Consider the following 21,435-nt stretch of genomic DNA (forward strand, 5'->3'; position numbering starts at 1 on the left):
TACGTATTTCTAAAGCAGAGTGGAGGGTGCTATCAGAATGTGTAACAGGGACCTAATCTAGCTGAGAGGAGTGGGGTGAGAGGTGTCAGGAAAAGGCCTACTCAAGGAACTGAATTTGAGGATGGGGTAGAGGATGGAGGGGTAAGATCTTGAACTTTCTGCCAAGACAATTTACCCAGGAGCATGTTGTATTCATACCTGCCAAAGCAGAAACTGGTCCTCAAAAACAAGCTATTGATCTTACATTTTGCTCTCTGTTCATTCATTCGGCCATCTAGCCATCCAATTATCTATTCATCCACCCACTGATTTAACATTTTGTATGATGATAACCTGAGGCTACGGTAATAGATGGGATCACACAGGGGAAGCAAAGAGAAATAAGAAGTTCTATTAGAGCCCTGAACAATTCCAATACCTAAGGATAAGACTGAGGCAAAAGAGAGCCTAAAAAGACAGGATGAAAATCAACAAAGTAGATTGTTTTGAGGAATGTTAACAGCTGAGATATTAAGCATTCAATAATTATCCTTCAAATTTGGGCGGAACAAAGGTGGCCTGGCAAGAAAGTATCACATCAAGATCAGCCTCGTTCCAGATGATCCCAGATAAGAAGATATTAAAGAAGTCGACATGGTCTTCCTACAAGTTTGCTAAAATGGTGTCATTTTCTGCTTTATACAAAAGAAGCTGAAAAAACAAAAACAACCACCCATATCCTGTACTTTCTGCTATCAAAGGTGCTCTGAATAAAGAGTAAATAAGAAATAGATGTCTCAATTCCACTTTGCTTTAGCTCTCTATCTTTGAAGTTGTCTGCTTTGAAACAATCTTCAAAGTCTTTCATTTTCTTATTCTTTGTTATTTATGCCTAACAAGTGCTGGTGGGGTGCTGGGTATATAGCAATGAACACAGCTGAAAGGATCCCTACCCTCCTTGGGCTTTTCTGTAATTGTCACATGTGTAATGAAGCAGAAGTTCCAGGGCTGTGACAGCATTATAAATGGGATTCCTAATTTAGATTCATGGTCAGGAAAGAATTCCTAAGAAAGTGATATTTAAGCTTAGACCTGAAGGGTAAGTTAAGATAGGACTGGGGGATTTTAGTGAGAAAGAAACAGCATCATGGTCCTTAAATGTAAATAAGTTTGGCATTTTCTAGAAGCTGAAAGGCTAGATGGGTGGAGTGTGAAAGTGAGGTAGAGAGTAGTGAGAAACAAGACTTATATGCTTGATAATATAGTGCCTTCATGCTTTGTCCAGATATTGCCTATATCCTAAGAGCAAGAAATCACTGTGAGATGCAGAATGGACTAAGGGGAGGCAAGTGGGATGACAAGACAGTGGTGGAACCAGTAAGAATAATACAGCAGAAGCCTAGATGAGAAAACATGGTAGTCTGAACTAGAGTAGAGAGCACCTGAGAAATATATACCCTGCGGGTAAAACTAATAGGATTTTAAATGAGAAAAAAGAAGGCATCAAGGATAATTTGCAGATTTCTGATATTAATTTTTAGGTTGACAGAGGTGTCATCTACTGAAATATAAAATCCTAAAGGAAAAATATCTATAAGGAAGATCACACGCATATATATTATAATTTGAATGATGCAATCCCATCCCTAATCCTGAGTATCCAGCTACATCATTATTTATTTTGAAGGTACTGAATTAACTTTTACAAAGTAGGGACTAGTTCTTTAATTTGGAATATGCAATGACTAAACATGGTATCATACTGTGATATAAATACATTACATACTAGTGAATACTAAAAAGTCCTCAAATATGACATATTAAATGTTTTATTGGCATTTAAGGAAAAATAAATATGTTTAAAAATTCAAATGAGATCCTCACATTTATTAAAATTTATTTTGTAGATGATTTAGGACAAAAAAAAATTTGTTTCAAATACCACTTCTTAATAAGCAACAGAATATCAGTATTTTAACTCTCACCACCTATCAAGTCTACCAGGTCTAAAACCTGGCAATATTATATGCTTGAATATACCATGACATTGTTAAAAGAAAAAACTGCATGCAGGAATACAACAGATCTAATGATCTTCATAGCTAGAGCAAGGGAGCCCTCTCCTGTCCAAGTACTATGTTCACACTGTCCAGAAACTAATTAAATCCACTACCCACCTAATTTAAGTCTAATTCACTCTAATTATAGTCAGTTTGACTCTACTTTATTATGGACTGAAAAAGCCACCAGCAGTAACCTTCATAATGGCTATGTGCCATGTGTTACACAAAGTGCTTACACAAATTATCTCATTTCAACTTTGGAAAAATCCTAAGAGCTAGATATAATTATCATGACTATTTTATATAGCTTAAGGACTACTTGGAAAGAAGCAGTTGACCTGGATTCGAATTTAACAATTTACTAATTATATGTACACAGCACCATGTTAGGTTCTGAGGACACATATGTGTCATCTCTCTCATTTCAAGAAGCTCCTAAACTAGTGAGAAAATCACACAGACCATGAAACTGAAATCAGTGATATAAAATTCAGCGACTTCCTCAAGGTAACAAGCCTATAAGTGACAAAGCCAGGAATTAGAATGCTATCACAATATTAATACTATCTGCTAAAAATTAACCAAAACCAACATTATTCTTGAAGCCCTTTTAAATTACTATAAATTTATATCTAAATTCTCCAACCTGTTTCCTTTCAACTACTATAGAAGAGAATTCTAAACGCATTGACTAATTAAATTCAACATTTCAGACATATGGCAGATTATACCTGTTCAGAAATTCACCTGAGTGAATATTATATTTTAATATTTTATATTTAAATATTATATTTTAATTTTTACAATTCCTTTTTACCTTTATCCTTCTCTTCCACAGAAGATAATCTGGATTTTTTATGTGATGACTCTCCACAATCTTTTTTGGTTTTATCCTTTCTTTTTTTTGACTTGACTTCTTTTCTCCTTTATGTTGAACGACACAAAATTAAAATTAACTTTTTCATCTGACCTTCATAAAAAATGAGAATCAATAGGCAGAAAAAATCAAAATAGTTAAAATGTATTTTTAAAATTATAATTTACAAAATAAGGAACTCAAGTTAATCTGTAAATATTTTAGGTTGTATGTTAATTAAGACAATTCTTTAACATTATGATGACTGAACACTCTGAGACAAAGAATTATTTCTTCCTAAGTTCTATATACAAACCTTAGTAAATGTAAATCAGTTTTACTCATTTCCTCTTTATAGTCTTATCATTTAGCCATTTAAAACAATCTACAAAAACAAATCTGATTTTCCTCCACATAATTCATATCTACCACCACTTTGAAAAAAAAAAAAAACACAAGAAACCAATGCACTAGTTCTAAACCACCAGTAAATAGAAAATTCTTAAGACTAAAGAAATACAGTAAAGGGTATAACGGAAGGAGAATGGAAGGGCTTACTGTTGACTCATATGTCTACTTTCGACCACTTATCCTCTTACTACTGTAGCTTTATCTCATTTAGGCAAGGTTTACAAGGCTGTCAGTAAACAACTGGGAAGCAATTGACTTTAACTGGTTAAGAAAAGAAACACTGCACAGGAAAAAGTGATAACGCTGAAACTGGGAAAGAGGATGAAGAGACAACAGAGAGGATTACTTTCAAGAAAACTTGATATAAGGTTTGATGAGATACTTACACCAAATACTATAATACTATTTAAGACAATAACCATTTTTTGCCTCTCATAAGAATAATTTCAATTTTGAAATGAAGCTTGAAACTCAAGGTCAAAAAAACATCTCTGATATCTTTCAGTATCATGGAGGAGAGGGAGAATAAAGGCTATTCAAATAATCTAAAAAATTCTGCTAATTTTAAGAATTTAAAAATTGCTGTTTATTTTTAATAGCTAAAATACTAGATAAGGCAATTTACAAAATAACTGCTTTTAAATTAATATACTAAAATACATATTTTATAAAGCTGCAGAATCTTATTGCTAGACTTTCAAGCATTATTCAGGACATGAAACTTAATCACCACAATCATGCCAGATCATAGAGATTTTGTCTGAACATCTTCAATGCCAGGGACTTCATTATGCTTGACTTAGCAGAAGCTAGGCACTGTGTCAAGCACATGATATGCATTTTCATTTAATCCCCACAATAACTTTAGTATCCTCATTTTTAGAGATAATAAAATTGAGCCTTACAGAGACTGCCCAAGAAAATGACTAGTAAGTGGACTAGCTGAGAGGAATTCACGGGCATCTGATTTTAAGGCCCCATGACCTTACACATACTGTACATTGCAGAACGCTGATACCCTCCCCTACTCAATGTGGCAGACACACTCTAGCTCACCCAACAGGAGCCTTATTTTAACATGTGAAATGAGTGTAGAGGTATAATCCTTTAGGAATGACAAATTCCAATTAAACATTGTTTAAATGAGACACAGGAAATCACTTTATGAAAACCTGCTTTACAATATAGTTTCTAAGAATATTGTGGTATCTGACACTGACTCCAAACTAAAAATTCTACCATCCAATGTGAGAAAAAGAATGTATATATGTATGTGTGACTGGGTCACCTTGCTGTACAGTAGAAAACAGAATGAACACTGTAAACCAGCTATAATGGAAAAAATAAAAATCATTTAAAATTAAAAAAATTAAGTCTAGCATCTTATCTACCCTCCTCCACAGGTCTTCACATTTAAAAATGCTTGGCTAGAGTTATGCATAGTGAACTTCCAGTTCTGTGGTTTATGTAGTCATATGGTAATGCTGGATTTTATATACAATTAATTAATTGAGCCATCAACCACTCAAGTCTAGTCTTTTTTTTTTTTTTTTTTCTTTTTTGGCAGCCCTGTAGCATACAGAGTTCTGGGCCAGGGATCAGATTCAAGCTGCAGTTGTGATTTACGCCAAAGCTGGGCCAACACTGGATCCTTAGCCTGCTGTGCTGGGCCGGGGATCAAACCTATGTCCCAGCACTCCCAAGACACTGCCAATCCTACTGCACCGCAGTGGGAACCCCTCAAGTCTATTTCAGACATACAGCTCAGGTAAGAGACTACATCCAAGACAACTAAAATTAACAACAGCTTTTTAAAAGATATTACCTGTGATGAAAATTTAATTTAAAGGAACATTCTTGGCATAATCCTAAAAAAAAAAAAAAAAAAAAAGGGTAATACCACTGAATTGGTAAATTTGAATAACTGCACTTCTATTCTACTTTTAACATCATAAATTGTCATTTTCCCTTACATTCCTTTAAGAAGGGAAACAATCTGTAGAAAACAATTTGATTCTTTCCACCTCAAAAAAATTATGTGTATATAATAAAAATTATACTAGAATGCTCGAGGAACTGAAATTATGATATTACTTTTAAAAATGGTGCTGTCGGAGTTCCCGTTGTGGCTCAGTGATAATGAACCTGACTAGTATCCATGCGGATGCTGGTTGGATCCCTGGCCTCACTCAGTGGGATAAGGATGCAACTTTGCCATGAGCTACAGTGTGGATTGCAGACATGGCTCCGATCTGGAGTTGCTGTGGCTGTGGCACAGGCTGGCAGCTACAGCTCTGATTCGAGGAGCCCTAGCCTGGGAATTTCCATATGTTGTAGGTATGGCCCTAAAAAGACAAAAAAGGAAAAAGAAAAAGGTGCTGTCAGTTTATTCTACAAGAAACTATTTCACAGACACATTAATGTGTATCTCACATTCAAGATACCTAATAACAATAATGTGGATATAGTTTTTCTTTGTGAAGTACTCTAGTTTTCAAAAGGAAAAGAGCTTTTAAAAAAGTTCCACAACTGTGATTTCCTTTTTGCTTTAATCTCAGTTCACACCAGTTGACTTTTCCTCATAAGCACTTGCGAGAGTTACTCAGAAACCAGTTCTCATTGGTGTGTCTTAAGTAGCATATGGGGAAATCCTTGACTTCTACCTCGAGTAGGCAGAAAGCTCTAAGAGCTCATTTATTAGGAACCAGAGAAGGTGTTAACATGATGCAGAGAAGCTGACACAAAAGACTAGCTAAGAGAAAATAAAACAATGAGCAACAGATTCTAAAAGCATGTATATTAAGAGAAATGGCTTTATTCGGAATTATAACACTAAGCCTTTAAGACTTATATCAAGAACAATTTCCCCTAAAATGTTTTTCCTTACTGACACAGAGTATATTTATTATCCACACCATAACGATATGGCTATCAGCTAATGTGAGATATTACATTCTCTTATGATACTCTGCATCTCATTCTGCTTTGATGATATTCTCAAGTTAATGGAAAGAGGTCTTCACAAATTACTGGTTTACATTTGGCATTGGAACTGTTCCCCTAAATATTACTGTAATTCAGAGAATAAAAAAGTTTTAGGATCAAAGTTCTTTGCAATTTTAGGAAGTTCTGAGAAAAAAAAGTACACTTCCAGGAAGATAAATTGTTTAAATTAAATCTTAAATTAGCCTATATACTTTAAGGAATAAATTACTAGATAAACTTTGAAGAAATCGATTCCATCCCATCTAAAGTCAACTTACTTAATTTAACAAGAGCATTTCTCTTTTCACCATGCTCAATATAACCAAAATTAACTTCCCAACTCTTTAAGCCTTCTTTTTTGTCACAACATTTATTTCCACAGCAAAACTGACCTACAAATAAAAAAAAAAAAGAATATTAGCTAGGATAGTTGGTGAAAATATTTATCTATGCAATCTGGTATTATCTCTAAAGTTTACTATTAACATACACACATAACATATATACATAAATTTTTAGTTCTATAAAGTCAACATTAAAAAACTGAAAATATTTATAGCATGTTCAGCAATCAAATCAAACTGCTGACTGAATTGTTTAAAAAAAAAAATCAATCCCAGAATTCTTACTTGATAGACAGGTTGGCTGTTTATATTTTGATACAGAGTTCTAGTAACTCTGTATTAGGGAATCGTACACTTTGGAAAATGGGAGTACTAAAAAAGTGTACTCACTAATCTGCTAAAAGAATAAATATATATTTCAAAATACATGCACTTATACCTGGTTGAATCTTTAATTTTTAATAAAAAATTAAAATTGATATTTTAAAGTATTAACATAATGGCATTTAAATACCAGCATAAAATGGCATTTAAAGCACATTTTAAAATGCTAGAATTTTGAGATGTAACTAGAATACGTGATCAAATCCAATGCTCTAAACTTTAGAATGGCCTGACACTAAAATCCGTGTAACATTACCATGTATCCACTATATACTAAAACCTTTTGCAAAAAAGCACTAGTATTGATGATCCGAAAGGAAGAAAAAGAAACTATTCATCAATTATTAACTTTGACAGAAAAGATAAGATCAAACTTATTTGTATCACCATCTGCACCAAGAGGAACAAATGTGAACTTTTCATAAAAAAGAAATTATCAAAATGAGTTTTGAAAATTATCAGTCTAAAGGCTAACAATTTTTCTAAATTGGCATTTTTTTACTCATTCCAAAGAATACTTCATTAAATCTGTACATGTTCAGCAATGGCTCTACTGTTAAAACAGCAACAAAATTATAACTTCAAAAATCATGACAAATAGCGTCTCCCCTTCTCGACTTCTTTCTTCAACTACATTAATTTAGAGAATGTCATCAATTTTTTTAAAGGCAGTATTACATACTATCACTTGAAATCACATTCAACAAAAGTAAAAAAAATTTAAAGTGTGATAGACATTCCAACATTTCTCACTGTTTTAGGTAAAAACACAAACTAAAATATAATCCTAAGACAAGGTAAAAATAACTTTATTCTCTTTCCTTCTCCTCTAGAATATCTTCAGGGCTGATCCTTTATTTTTAAAAAAAATCCTACTCTTTAATTTTTAAATTACATACCCAATTTTACAATGGACAAAGATATCCAAAATACAGAAGATGTGTATGAGCCACAGTGATGGCATGAATGTTTAATCATTTAAAAAGTTTTAAGTTATTAGTTTACAATTATTTTCTTAATACTATGTAATTTTTAGAAGCATTAACACTTAAAAATTCGATTAACAATACAAAGTTTTATAGCATAAATAGCATGGTGATATTAAATTTTCTGAGATATTTTATAAACAGATTACAATGCATAGAAAAAGCATTTATTGACTGTCTACCAAATGCTTGGTCTTTTGCTATAAGTCTAAGTACTGGGGCTCAAACTCAGTGACTCCCTTAAATAAGAACTAACCTGTCTAAAAATTCTATTAGGTTCAAAGTAATATTTAATTTCTACTTGCAAAATGTGGATTTAACTGGAGTAATACCAATTCATTATTCCAAAAATAAAAAGGAAACCTCAAGTATTCACCCATCCATTGTAGTTTCCTTTCTATGAAATCTTTAACTCTAAAAATTTTCTACTTATCTTCAATTGAACGTTCTAAAAGCAAAAATTCTGATGGTAAACATCACAAAAGCATTCCATTTTGACCTTTGTTACAAGCAATGTATCATTAATACAATTTCTCTAATTTTAGTCTGTATTTTGTAGATAATACTGTATTATTTACATTAGGAATAATTTTACCCAATGACTTCATTTCAATAACATAATAACCTTACACTATTAAAAAGTAAAACTAATAAAAAAAAGTTACCTTTTCCTGAAATTACTTCTCTTTCTACTCGCCACCTAAATCCAAACTGATGAGGAAAAAAAAGTTATGTTTATGCCAGAGTAAAATCAGACATTATTTAAACTGTACATAAATCTTAACATGGAGCTAGCAACTGACATAATGACACTTACTAACCTAAAAAGTAAAACTAATTCCCATCACGATAGCTTTTTCTGTCCTTATGAAACAGAGCAGGACCCTATGGCCCTTCCCCTCCATGTTCTCCTCCTGCCTTTTATCTGTAGAAAAACTTTAGTCAAAGAATAAGTTTAATTAGAGAAGTGAGAAAATGCAGAAGCAAGGGGAAACAGTCAAACAGACAAATAATGATAGTTTAGTCATTAAGCAAAGTCAAGGACTTTTAGTTCCCCCTCAAGGGCTATAGATAATATTCTAAGCTATATCCTGTGAACTGTCTTGTAGATACTGAAACCTCCACTAGGTGGAAGAAATTAACTACATGAAAACCACACTGTAGCCATGACATAAGCTACAATTCTTTTTAATTAATTATTTTTCATTTTATGGCTGTACCCACAGCATGTGGAAGTTTCTGAGCCAAGGACTGAACCCATACCACAGTTGCAACTTAAAGCGCAGCTGTGGCAACAAAGGATCCATAACTCCATGTGCCACCACATGACCAATTTCAAGATGACTGTCAGAGCTACTGTACAGTTTGTGCATGTAGCCCCAGCCTTCCATCTATAAAAGCTCTTGCCCACTCATTGTCAGTGGAGGGAACTGGCCTTTGGACACAAGTCAAGCCCCCTTGTCCCCACCCCTATTTACCAGCCTCTAAAATACTTTCCTTTGTAACAATCCTGTCTCTTTATAGGCTTTAGAGTGGCGAACAGCTAGATCCCGCTTTTAATAATACTTGTAGGATTTCAGGTACTTAAAAATCTGAACAATCACCACCTTCTCTGTTAAGGAACAATCTTCTTTACTTTTAAACTTTCTACTAGATGTTATAGGTACCAGGTGCAAGATACGTAAATTAATAAAAAATATATCCTGTTCTACAATGCTGACAGAAAAGAATAAAAGAAGTTATGGTATAGTGAAGAGGCAGTATACTACAAGGCAGGAGAGTGCAGTCTTTGGAGTTTGACTGTTTGGCTTTACATCTGTCTCCACCATTTGAAAGCTGTCTAATATTGGAGAAGTTATTTAATCTATCTGTGCCTCGATTTCCTCAAGTGGAGATAATACGATTTCCTACTTCTTGAGTTAAGAGGTTTAAACAGGATAATACATATAAAGTACTTAAAATAGTACCCAGTACATAGTACACACCAGGGGTTAGCAAACAATGGTGCACAGGCCTGATGATTATTTTATAAACAAGGTTTTACTGGAACACAACCACAACCATTTCTTTATTTATATGTTAACATATTTTTTATTATCATTGATTTAAAACGTTCTGATACGGAGTTCCTGTCGTGGTGCAGTGGTTAATGAATCTGACTAGGAACCATGAGGTTGTAGGTTCGATACCTGCCCTTGCTCAGTGGGTTAACAATCCGGCATTGCCATGAGCTGTGGTGTAGGTTGCAGACTCGGCTCAGATCCCGCGTTGCTATGGCTCTGGTGTAGGCTGGCGGTTACACCTCCGATTAGACCCCTAGCCTGGGAACCTCCATATGCCGCAGGAGCGGCCCCAGAAATGGCAAAAAGACAAACAACAACAACAACAACAACAACAAAAAAAAACCCCATGAGAACATTTCTGGAGTTCCCGTTGTGGCGTAGAGGTTAACGAATCCGACTAGGAACCATGAGGTTGCGGGTTCGGTCCCTGCCCTTGCTCAGTGGGTTAACGATCCGGTGTTGCCGTGAGCTGTGGTGTAGGTTGCAGACGCGGCTCGGATCCCGCATTGCTGTGGCTCTGGTGTAGGCCAGTGGCTACAGCTCCGATTCGACCCCTAGCCTGGGAACCTCCATATGCTGTGGGAGCGGCCCAAAGAAATAGCAAAAAGACAAAATAAATAAATAAATAAATAAAATAAAATGTTCTGACAATTTCTGCTATACAGCAAAGTGACCCAGTTATATAAATATATACATTCTTTTTCTCACCTTATCCTCCATCATGTTCCATCACAAGTTACTAGCCTTGCTATAGCCCCTGCCCATTGCCTCCATCTCTCTGGAAGCACACACAGCCATACACCAGCACATCTCCTATTAAGGGGATAACAGCCTGTACACACTGAGGAAAGAGACAGCAAGCATCCAAACCAGAAGCAGCCCTCATGCCAAAAAAAAAAAAAAAAAAAAAAAAGTAAGCCCTTACAAAGGACCCAGGGGGGCTCTCTTGCATATAAACAGCCCTCCAAAACCACAGCAGGTGTTTTCCCTAAACCCACAGAAGAAGAAAAATATAAGCAAAATGAAGAAGCTCAGGAACCATTCCCACTTAAAAGAACGGGAGAATCCCCAAAGAAACAAAGAATGAGACAGACCTCTACAGTCTAACAGACACCAAGTTTAAAAAGGAGATAGTAAAAATTCAGAAGGAATTAAAAGCAGATATGAACAGTAATGCAGACTGCTTTAGAAAGGAACTAGCAAATATAAGGAGGAGACAAAAAAAATCAGAAAATTCATTGGCAGAGACACAAGTTGAGTTAAAGACATTGAAGAGCCGAATGAATAATGCAGAGGAACGAATAAGTGACTTGGAAGACAATAATGGAAATCATCCAATGAGAACAGCAGACAAAAAACCAAATGAAAAAAACACAAAAGGAATATAAGAGATCTATGGCATAATATAATATGGACCAATCTATACATAATAGGGATATCAGTAGGAGAAGATAAAGGGGGTTGAAAATACATTTGAAGAATTATGGCTGAAAACTCTCTAAATCTAAAGGAAACTGATATCAAGATAGAGGAAGCACAGAGGGCCCCAAACAAGTTGAACCCAAACAGACCCACACCAAAACATTATTATAATAAAAATGGCAAAAGTTAAAAATAAGGAGAGGACTCTAACGGCAGCAAGAGAAAAACAAAGAGTTAATTATAAGGGAATCCCCATAAGGCTATCAGCTGACTTTTCTACAGAAACACTACAGGCCAGACATGAGTGGCAAGATATATTCAAGGTTCTAAAGGGAAAAATCTGCAGCCTAGAATACTCCACCCAGCAAGGTTATCATTTAAAACAGAAGGAGAAATAAAGAACTTCTCCAACAAACAAAAACTAAAAGAATACAGCAAGATTAAACCCATTCTAAAATACTGAAAGGAAAGAAGTAAGAAGATAGGGGACGGAAGAAATCCCAATTGGAAAGCAATTGCTTAAATAAGCGAGTATACAGATATCAAAGAAAAAAAATTACTTGTAAAAGTGACAATAAACACAAGGAACAGCGAAAGGATAAACATAAAGATGTAAATAAAGGATATCAAAATCATAAAATGTGGTTAAGGAAAACAAGAAAATCTAAGCCCTTTTTTTTCAGAATGTGTTTGAGCCTATATGACTATCAGGCTAAAGCAAGCAGATATAGAAAGGGATTACCATACTTGAAAAAGAGGGCAAGCACAAATCAAAACCAAACAACACATTCACAAAAACTAAAAAGATGACACAAGCATAAAATAAAATGAAATTATCCAGCCAAAAAAAGAAAGGAACTAAAGAGAAACATAGAATCAACTGGAAAACAGGGTTTTAAATGACAATAAGTACACATTTATCAATAATTACCTTAAATGTCAATGGACTGAATGCTCCAATCAAAAGACATAGAGTGGCAGACTGAATAAAAAAACACGAGCCTACAATATGCTGCCTACAAGAAAGAGACTCACCTTAGGGCAAAGGATACATGAGGGGATGGAAAAAGATTATTTCACACAAATGGAAAAGACAGGAAAGTGGAACTTGCAATACCTCCTATCAGACAAAACAGATTTTAAAATGAAGCCCATAAAGGAAGACAAAGGACACTATTTAATAATAAAAGGATGAATTCAAGAAGACGATATTATACTCATCAATACACTCATCAATATATATGTCCCTAATATAGAAGCACCCAAATATATACAACAAATACTAACAGACATTGAAGGAGAAACTGATGGGAATGCAACAATAGTGGGAGATTTTAACAGCCCACTCACATCAATGGACAGATCCTCTAGACAGAAAACCAAAAGACAACAGAGACCCTAAATTACACAATAGAACAGTTAGACTTAATATTTTCAGGACATTACATACAAACCCTAGAATATACATTCTTTGCAAGTGCACAAGGAACATTCTCAAGGATTGAATACATATGGGGGCACAAAACTCACCTCAACAAATTAAAGAGAACAGAAATTATTTTAAGCAGCTTCTCTGACCACAATGGCATGAAACCAGAAATCAACCACAGGAAAAGAAATGAGAAAAAAACTGACTACACAGAGACCAAACTTCAGGCTACTAAAAAACCAATGGGTCAGCAAGGAAATCAAAAGGGAAATACCTTGGAACAAATGACAATGGAAACACAACCATTCAAAATCTACATGACACCACAAAAGCAGTTCTTAGATGGAAGTGCATAGAGATATAGGCCTTTCTCCAAAAAGAAGAAAAAATCTCAAATCAACAGCTTAACCTACCACCTAAAAGAATTACAAAATAAAATCAAAACCTAAAGTAAGCAGAAGAAAGGAAATCTTTATATAAAAATCAGAGAGGCAATCAATAAAAAGGATTCAAAAATCAATAGAAAAAAATCAGTAACTCCAAGAGCTGGTTCTTTGAAAGGGTAAACAAAGTTGAAAATCTTCTGGCCAGACTCACCAAGAACAAGAGAGGGAGAACCCAAATAAACAAAATAAGAAATGAAAAAGGAGAAAGCTCAATGGATACCACAGAAAAACAACAACAACAATAACAACGAAAGAATACTATGAACGATTACATGCCAACAAATTTAACAACTTACAAGAAATGGACAACTTTCTAGAGACTCATCCCAAGTTCACAAGGATGGTTCAATACACTAAAATCAATTGACATCATACACCTCATTAACAAAAGAAAAGTCAAAAACCACAGGATCATCTCAATAGACGCAGAAAAAGCATTTGACAAAATCCAACATCCATTCATGATAAAAATTCTTAGCTAAGTGGGTATAGAGGGAACACACCTTAACATAATAAAAGCCATTTATGACAAACCCACAGCCAAAATAATACTCAACAGAGAAAAGCCAAAAGCCTTCCTGCTAAAATCGGAACAAGACAAGGATGCCTACTCTCACCACTTTTATTCAACATATTATTGGAAGTCCTAGCCTCAGCAATCAGACAAGCAAAAGAAATATAAGGTATCCAAACTGGAAGAGAAGAGGTACAACTGTCACTCCATGCAGATGACATGACACTATACACAGACAATACTAGGACTCTACACAAAAACTACTTGGACTGATCAATGAGTTCAGCAAAGCAGCAGGATACAAGATTAACATTCAGAAATCGGTTGCATACCTTAGGAATCTATACATAGAACTACCATATGACTCAGAAATCCCACTCTTGGGCATTTATCCAGACAAAACTTTCCTTAAAAAAGACACATGTACCCGCATGTTCATTGCAGTTCTATTCACAATAGCCAAGACATGGAAACAACCTAACTGTCCACTGACAGATGACTGGATGAGGAAGATGTGGTATATATACACAATGGAATACTACTTAGCCATAAAAAAGAACAAAATAATGCCATTTGCAGCAACATGGATGGAACTAGAGACTCTCATACTGAGTGAAGTAAGTCAGAAAGAGAAAGACAAATACCATATGATATCACTTATACCTGGAATCTAATATATGGCACAAATGAACCTTTCCATAGAAAAGAAAATTATGGACTTGGAGAATAGACTTGTGGTTGCTGGGGGTAGGGGGAAGCTGTGGGGTGGATTGGGAGCTTGGGGTTAATGGATGCAAACTATTGCCTTTGGAATGGATTAGCAAGGAGATCCTACTGCGTAGCACTGGGAACTATGTCTAGTCACGTATGATGAAGCATGATAATGTGAAAAAATAGAATGCATACATGTATGTTTAACTGGGTCACCATGCTGTATAGTAGGAGAAAAACTGTATTGGGGAAATAACAATTTAAAAAAATAAAAATAAATCAACCAAAAAAAAGAAAGAAAAAGAAATAGGTTGTATCTCTGTATAATAACAATGAAATATTAGAAAAGGAACATAAAAATACCTTTTAAAATTGCACCCAAAACAATTAAGTACCTAGGAATAAACCTGACCAAGGAGGTAAAAGACACATAGACTGAGAACTATAAAACATTCAAGGAAATTAAAGAAGATTCAGAGAAAGGAAAGATATTTCATGCTCTTTTTTTTTTTTTTTTTTTTTGTCTTTTTTTGCCATTTCTTGGGCCACTCCTGCAGCACATGGAGGTTCCCAGGCTAGGGGTTGAATCGGAGCTGTAGCTGCATGCTCCTGGATTGGAAGAATTAATATTATTAAGATGGCCATACTACCCAAAGAAATCTACAAATTCAATGCAATCCCTATCAAATTACCCATGACGTTTTTCACAGAACTGGAACAAACAATTCAAAAATTTATATGGAACCATAAAAGACCCAGAACTGCCAAAGCAATCCCGAGGAACAAAAACCAAGCAGGAGGCATAACTCTCCCAGACTTCAAGCAATTATTACAAAGCTACGGTAGTCAAGACAGGGCAGTACTGGTACAAAAACAGACATATAGATTAATGGAACAGAATAAAGAACCCAGAAATAAACCCAGACACCTATGGTCAATTAATCTTTGACAAAGGAGGCAAGAATATGAAATGGGAAAAAGACAGTCTCTTCAGCAAGTGGTGCTGGGAAAACTGGACAGCTGCATGTAAATCAATGAAACTAGAACACACCGTCATACCATGCACAAAAATAAACTCAAAATGGCTTAAACACTTAAACATAAGACAAGACACCATCAAACTCCTAGATGGGAACACAGGCAAAACATTCTCTGACAACATCCGTAGAAATGTTTTCTTAGGTCAGTCTCCCAAGGCAATAGAAATAAAACCAAAAATAAACCAATGGGACCTACTCAAACTTAGAAGCTTTTGCATAGCAAAGGAAATGAAAAAAAAAAAAAAAAACAAAAAACCAAAAAGACAACCTACGGAATGGAAGAAAATAATCACAAACAGGAGTTCCCATCGTGGCACGGTGGTTAACGAATCCGACTAGGAACCATGAGGTTGCGGGTTCGATCCCTGGCCTTGCTCAGTGGGTTAAGGATCTGGCATTGCCATGAAGTGTGGTGTAGGTCACAGATGCGGCTCGGATCCCACATTGCTATGGCTCTGGCATAGGCCAGCAGCTACAGCTCCGATTAGACCCCTAGCCTGGGAAGCTCCATATGCCATGGGAGCAGCCCTAGAAAAGGCTAAAATACAAAAAGAAAAAAATAATAATAATAATTACAAATGATGCAACTGACAGGTTTTCAACTCCAAAATATAAAAACAACTCAGAAAACTCAACAGCAAAAAAAACCAAAAAACAACCCAATTGAAAAATGGGCAGAAGACCTCAGTGGACATTTCTCCAAAGAAGATATATGGATGGCCAATAGGCACATGAAAATATGCTCAATATCACTAATTATTAGAGAAACGTAAATCAAAACTATAATGAGGTACCATCTCACACTGGTCAGAATGGCTATCATTAATAAGTCTACAAATAATAAATGCTGGAGACAGTGTGGAGAAAAGGGAACCCTCCTATACTGTTGGTGGGAATGTAAATTGATACAACCACTAGGAAAATAGTATGGAGGTACATCTGAATATATATAGGACTACCATATGATATAGCAATCCCACTCCTGGGTATATATCCAGACAAAACTTTCACTGAAAAAGATACATGTTGGGGGAAGGAGTCAGGTGGATTGGGAGCTTGGGGTTAATAGATGAAAACTATTGCCTGTGGAATGGATTAGCAATGAGATCCTGCTCTGTAGCACTGGGAACTATGTCTAGTCACTTATGATGGAACATGATAATGTGAGAAAAAGGAATGTATGTGTGTATGTGTAACTGGGTCACCACGCTGTACAGTAGAAAAAAAAGACAGTGTTGCGGAAATAACAATTAAAAAATAAATAAATAAAATGAAAATACATTCTAAAAAAAGAAAGGAAAAAGATACATGCACCCCTATGTTCACTGCAGCACTATTCACAATAGCCAAGACATGAAAACAACCTAAATGACCACTGACAGAATAATGGATTAAGAAGATGAGGTATATATACACAAAGGAATACCATGCAACCATAAAAAGAACAAAATAATGCATTTGCAGCAACATGGATGCAACTAAATTCTAATGCTAAGTAAAGTAAGTCAGAAAGAGAAAGACAAATACCATATGCTATCACTTACATCTGGAATCTAATATATGGCAAAAATGAACCTATCTATAGAAAAGAAACAAACTCATCAACTTGGAGAACAGATTCTGGTTGCCGAGAGGGAGGGGTAGGGAATAGGATGGACTGAGAGTTTGGGGTTAGTAGATGCAAACTAATGCATTTGGAGTGGATAAGCAAAGAGATCCTGCTATTATAGCACAGGTAACTGTATCTAGTCACTTGTGATAGAACATAGGAGGATAATGTGAGAAAAAAAATGTTTATCTATATATATATAGATATGCATGACTGGGTCACTTGGCTGTACAGCAGAAATTGACGGAACACTGTAAATCAGATGAAAGACTTATACGTTAAGAACTGTAAAACATTTATAAAGGAAACTGAAGATGATTCAGTGAAATGGAGAGATAACCCATGCTCTTGGATTGGAAGAATGGATATAGTTAAAATGGCCATACCACCCAAAGCAATCAACAGATTTAATGGGTTACCTATCAAATTAGCCATGCCATTTTCCATAGAAATACAGCAAATAGTGTTGCGAGACATGTTTTTATAATATTTTCTTAGCCTCTTGGATGAAAATTCCATCTTGTCCTTCCTTACTTTGTCCCGTCTTCCTGCTTGAGAAACAGTCACTTGATGGTAAATGACTTAAGCTTAAGAACAAAGACCTAAAGGCATGGGTTATGCGCGGGTCAGCTGAATGAGGACATAGTACATTGGTCTAGGCACGCGGACCTGTGCAGATTGTAACACCATTTGCACAAGCATGATATGTCCTCTAAAGAATAAGAGAAAGAGGAACCTCATGGCCAAGTGGTTTATGAGTGGTCGTTAACAGAATATGCATTAGAAAAGAACCAAGGTGCAAACCTAGGCACACAGGGTTGCCGCAAGTAGGCATGCCATTTGCAGAAGCATAGTGAGGATTCTCTGAAATGCTATGCATAGATAGCTAACTCAAATGCTAATGATTCTTAAATGCCTAAAGTTTAGAGTAAAAGTTTAACCATCTACCAGCTAAGTGACTTTTAAAATAATAAAAGAACTTATAAAATAATAAAAAAAAAACCTATATCCTGCACCTACAACCCCCTTTTCATTTGATGTAATCCTCAAGAGCACAATAAAAGCAGTGTGGTTTCCTGAGGCAGGGCTCTTGGTCCCTGAGACCTTGAGTCCCCTGGTTCCCACCTTTACTTAAGATAAATGTCTCTGTGTCTTGTTTTATGTTAACTTTTTTCCCTTAAGTTCCATAGCACCCGTTCTTCAGCCCCATCCTGCTGAGCTGGTCTTGGCAAAATAGTCCCAAAATTTTTATGGAACCAAAAAAGACCCAGAATTGCCAAAACAATCCTGAGGAAAAAGAACATAACCCTTCCAGACTTCAGATAACACTTCAAAACTACAGTAATCAAAATAGCATGTTACTGACACAAAAAAAGATACAGGTTAATGGAACAGAAAGAGAGTCCAGAAATAAACCTACACACTTAGTCAATTAATACTTGAGAAAGGAGGCAAGAATATATAATGGTGAAAAGACAGTCACTTCAGCAAGTGGTGCTGGGAAAGCTGGACAGCTGCATATCAATCATGAGCTTAGGACATTGTGTCACACCACATACAAAAATAAACTCAAAAAGCACATGAAAGATGTTCAACATCACCAATTATTAGAAAAATGGCATATAGAAATTAACAATGAATCACATCAGTCAGAATGACTATCATCAAAAAGTCTGTAAGTAATAAAAGCTGGAGAGGGTTCCTACACTGTTGGTGGGAATGTAAACTGGTATAGTCACTATGGAAAACCATATAGAGGCGCCTTAAAAAACTAAAAAAATATGGAGTTCCCGTCATGGCTCAGTGGTTAACGAATCCGACTAAGAACCATGAGGTTGCGGGTTCGATCCCTGGCCTCGCTCAGTGGGTTAAGGATCTGGCATTGCCGTGAGCTGTGGTGTAGGTTGCAGATGCGGCTCAGATCCCGCATAGTTGTGGCTCTGGCGTAGGCCAGCGGCCACAGCTCTGATTCCACCCCTAGCCTGGGAACCTCTGTGTGCCACGGGAGTGGCCCAAGAAAATGGCAAAAAGACAAAAAACAAACAAACTAAAAAAATAGCTACCATATGATTCAGAAATCACACTCTTAGGCATATATCCAGAAAAGATGAATACTCTAATTCAAAGAGATATATACACTCCAATGTTTACAACAACACTATCTATAAAAGCCAAGACACAGAAGCAACCTAAGTGTCAACAGTTAAAGAGACAAATAAGATAGGGTGTACACACACACACACACACACACACACACACACACACACACACACAGTGGAATATTACTCAGTCATAAAAAGAAAAGAAGGAAATGCCATTTGCAGCAATGTGTATAGAGTGAAAGATTATCATACTGAGTGAAGTCAGGGAAAGACAGATATTATATGGTATCACTTATATGTAGAACCTGAAAAAAAGGACAAATGAGCTTATTTACAAAACAGAAACAGATTCACAGACATAAAAAACAAATTGAAGTTACCAAAGGAGAATGTAGAGGTGGGGATAAATTAGGAGTAAAAAATTAACAGATACACACTACTATTTATGAAATAGATAAACAACAAGGATTTACTGGATAGCACAGGTAACTATATTCAGTATCTCGTAATAACCTACAATAGAAAAGAACCTCAAAGAAGGAATATATATATACATATAAAAGCAAATCACCTTGCTGGACACCTGAAACTAACACAATGTTGTAAATTCAAATTTTAAAAATCACCTTAATATTAACTATAGTAAGATGCAAACTGGGAAGGGAAATGTGTCATTACTAATTGGCACTGAGCTAATTTTACTAAAATAGACATTTATAAAACAAAGATATGCATCTGCCGCTTTATAAATGGCCATCAATTTGGAAAAAAAGCCTATCAATTTCAAACATCATTTGTGAAATAAATGATTCTGCAGTGTCAAATCATTCATTATAGCCACCAGAGACTCTGGATTAGAGTCAGTAGCCATTGTATTTAATTTTAGACTTTTCATGCCTCAGCTCACAAAGGAACACACATGACTCAGGGCCCCTTTGTAGCTCCCATAGCTATAGAGGTTAAAAGGGCCAACTACTACTTGACAGATGCAAGACAACACAGATTTGAGTTAGCATCTTTACAAGAATAATATGAGGGAGTTCCCGTCGTGGCTCAGTGGAAACAAATCTGACTAGCATCCTTGAGGACACAGGTTCAATCCCTGGAGTTGCTCAGTGGGTTAAGGATTGGGCATTGCTGTGAGCTATGGTATAGGTCACAGACACAGCTCGGATCCTGCATTGCTGTGGCTGTGGTATAGGCCAGTGACTATAGCTCTGATTTGACCCCTAGCCTGGGAATCTCCATATGCTGCAGGTTCGGCCCTAAAAAGATTAAAAAAAAAAAAAAAGAAAAAAAAGAAAGAAAAAAGAATGATATGGGGCACAATAATATATTAAAAATAATACTGTATGTGAATACAAACCTTCTTCAATAAATATTTAGAAGGCATACCTTATTTTCTTTGTATCTGCTGAGATCTGCTATGCAGTATTCCTTGAATAATTTATCATAGTATTTCTTTGCAAGTCTCTTCTCCCTAGATCCATTAAAAATATATAAACCTTATACATTTAGAAATTCAATCACTGTTTGCTACTTGGAAGCAATGTCAAATAAATAACGCATATGATACAAACATTAATGTTTTAAAAGAGACCTATTACTTACATGTGCATAGAATATCTGAATATTAACTATTAATAGTGGGTCTCTAGGGAGGGAAACTGGAAGACTGATAGTCAAAGATGAGAAAGAGACTTAGTCTTCACTCCTTTGTCATGCTCAAATTTTTTAAGCCATTTTCAGATATTACATTTTCCCAAAATATTCTAAAAATATAAATAGAAGTGTATTATAAGACAACAAACAATACTGTAAAGCTGTTATAAATTTATTTTTTTTTTTAGTTTTTTTCATGCCTTATATTAAGACTATTTATTTATTTATTTTTGCTTTTTAGGGCTACACTGACCACATATGGAGGTTCCCAGGCTAGCGGTCTAACTGGAGCTACAGCTGCTGGTCTATACCATAGCCACTGCAATGCCAGATCCGATTTGCATCTGCGACCTACACCACAGCTCACGGCAATGCCAGATCCTTAACCCACTGAGCAAGGCCAGGGATCAAACCCGCAACCTCATGGTT

The 21,435-nt window shown here is 35.6% G+C and overlaps 1 protein-coding gene across 16 annotated transcripts in view; it reads right to left on the reverse strand.

Moving 5' to 3' along the window:
- FRA10AC1 (FRA10A associated CGG repeat 1) overlaps positions 1-21,435 on the reverse strand; it is a 47,423-nt gene that overhangs the window by 16,241 nt on the left and 9,747 nt on the right. For 13 of the 16 annotated variants that reach the window (XR_014825600.1, XM_084992967.1, XM_084992964.1 and 10 more), the window contains 5 exon segments: positions 20,740-20,824; positions 8,674-8,719; positions 6,573-6,686; positions 5,135-5,177; positions 2,860-2,966 (listed from right to left, as the gene is read on the reverse strand). Coding sequence is in view for 12 of the 16 variants with exons in the window: in XM_084992967.1 (XP_084849093.1) it covers positions 2,860-2,966; positions 5,135-5,177; positions 6,573-6,686; positions 8,674-8,719; positions 20,740-20,824 (395 nt within the window). In the remaining 4 variants the exon portion in view is untranslated. 16 annotated transcript variants of the gene reach the window in all.

The sequence above is a fragment of the Sus scrofa genome, chromosome 14 (assembly GCF_054392235.1).
Source record: "Sus scrofa isolate SSC_HxYL_T2T_F1_AM1 chromosome 14, Sscrofa_HxYL_maternal_Yorkshire_Landrace_v2.0, whole genome shotgun sequence".
NCBI lineage: Eukaryota > Metazoa > Chordata > Mammalia > Artiodactyla > Suidae > Sus > Sus scrofa.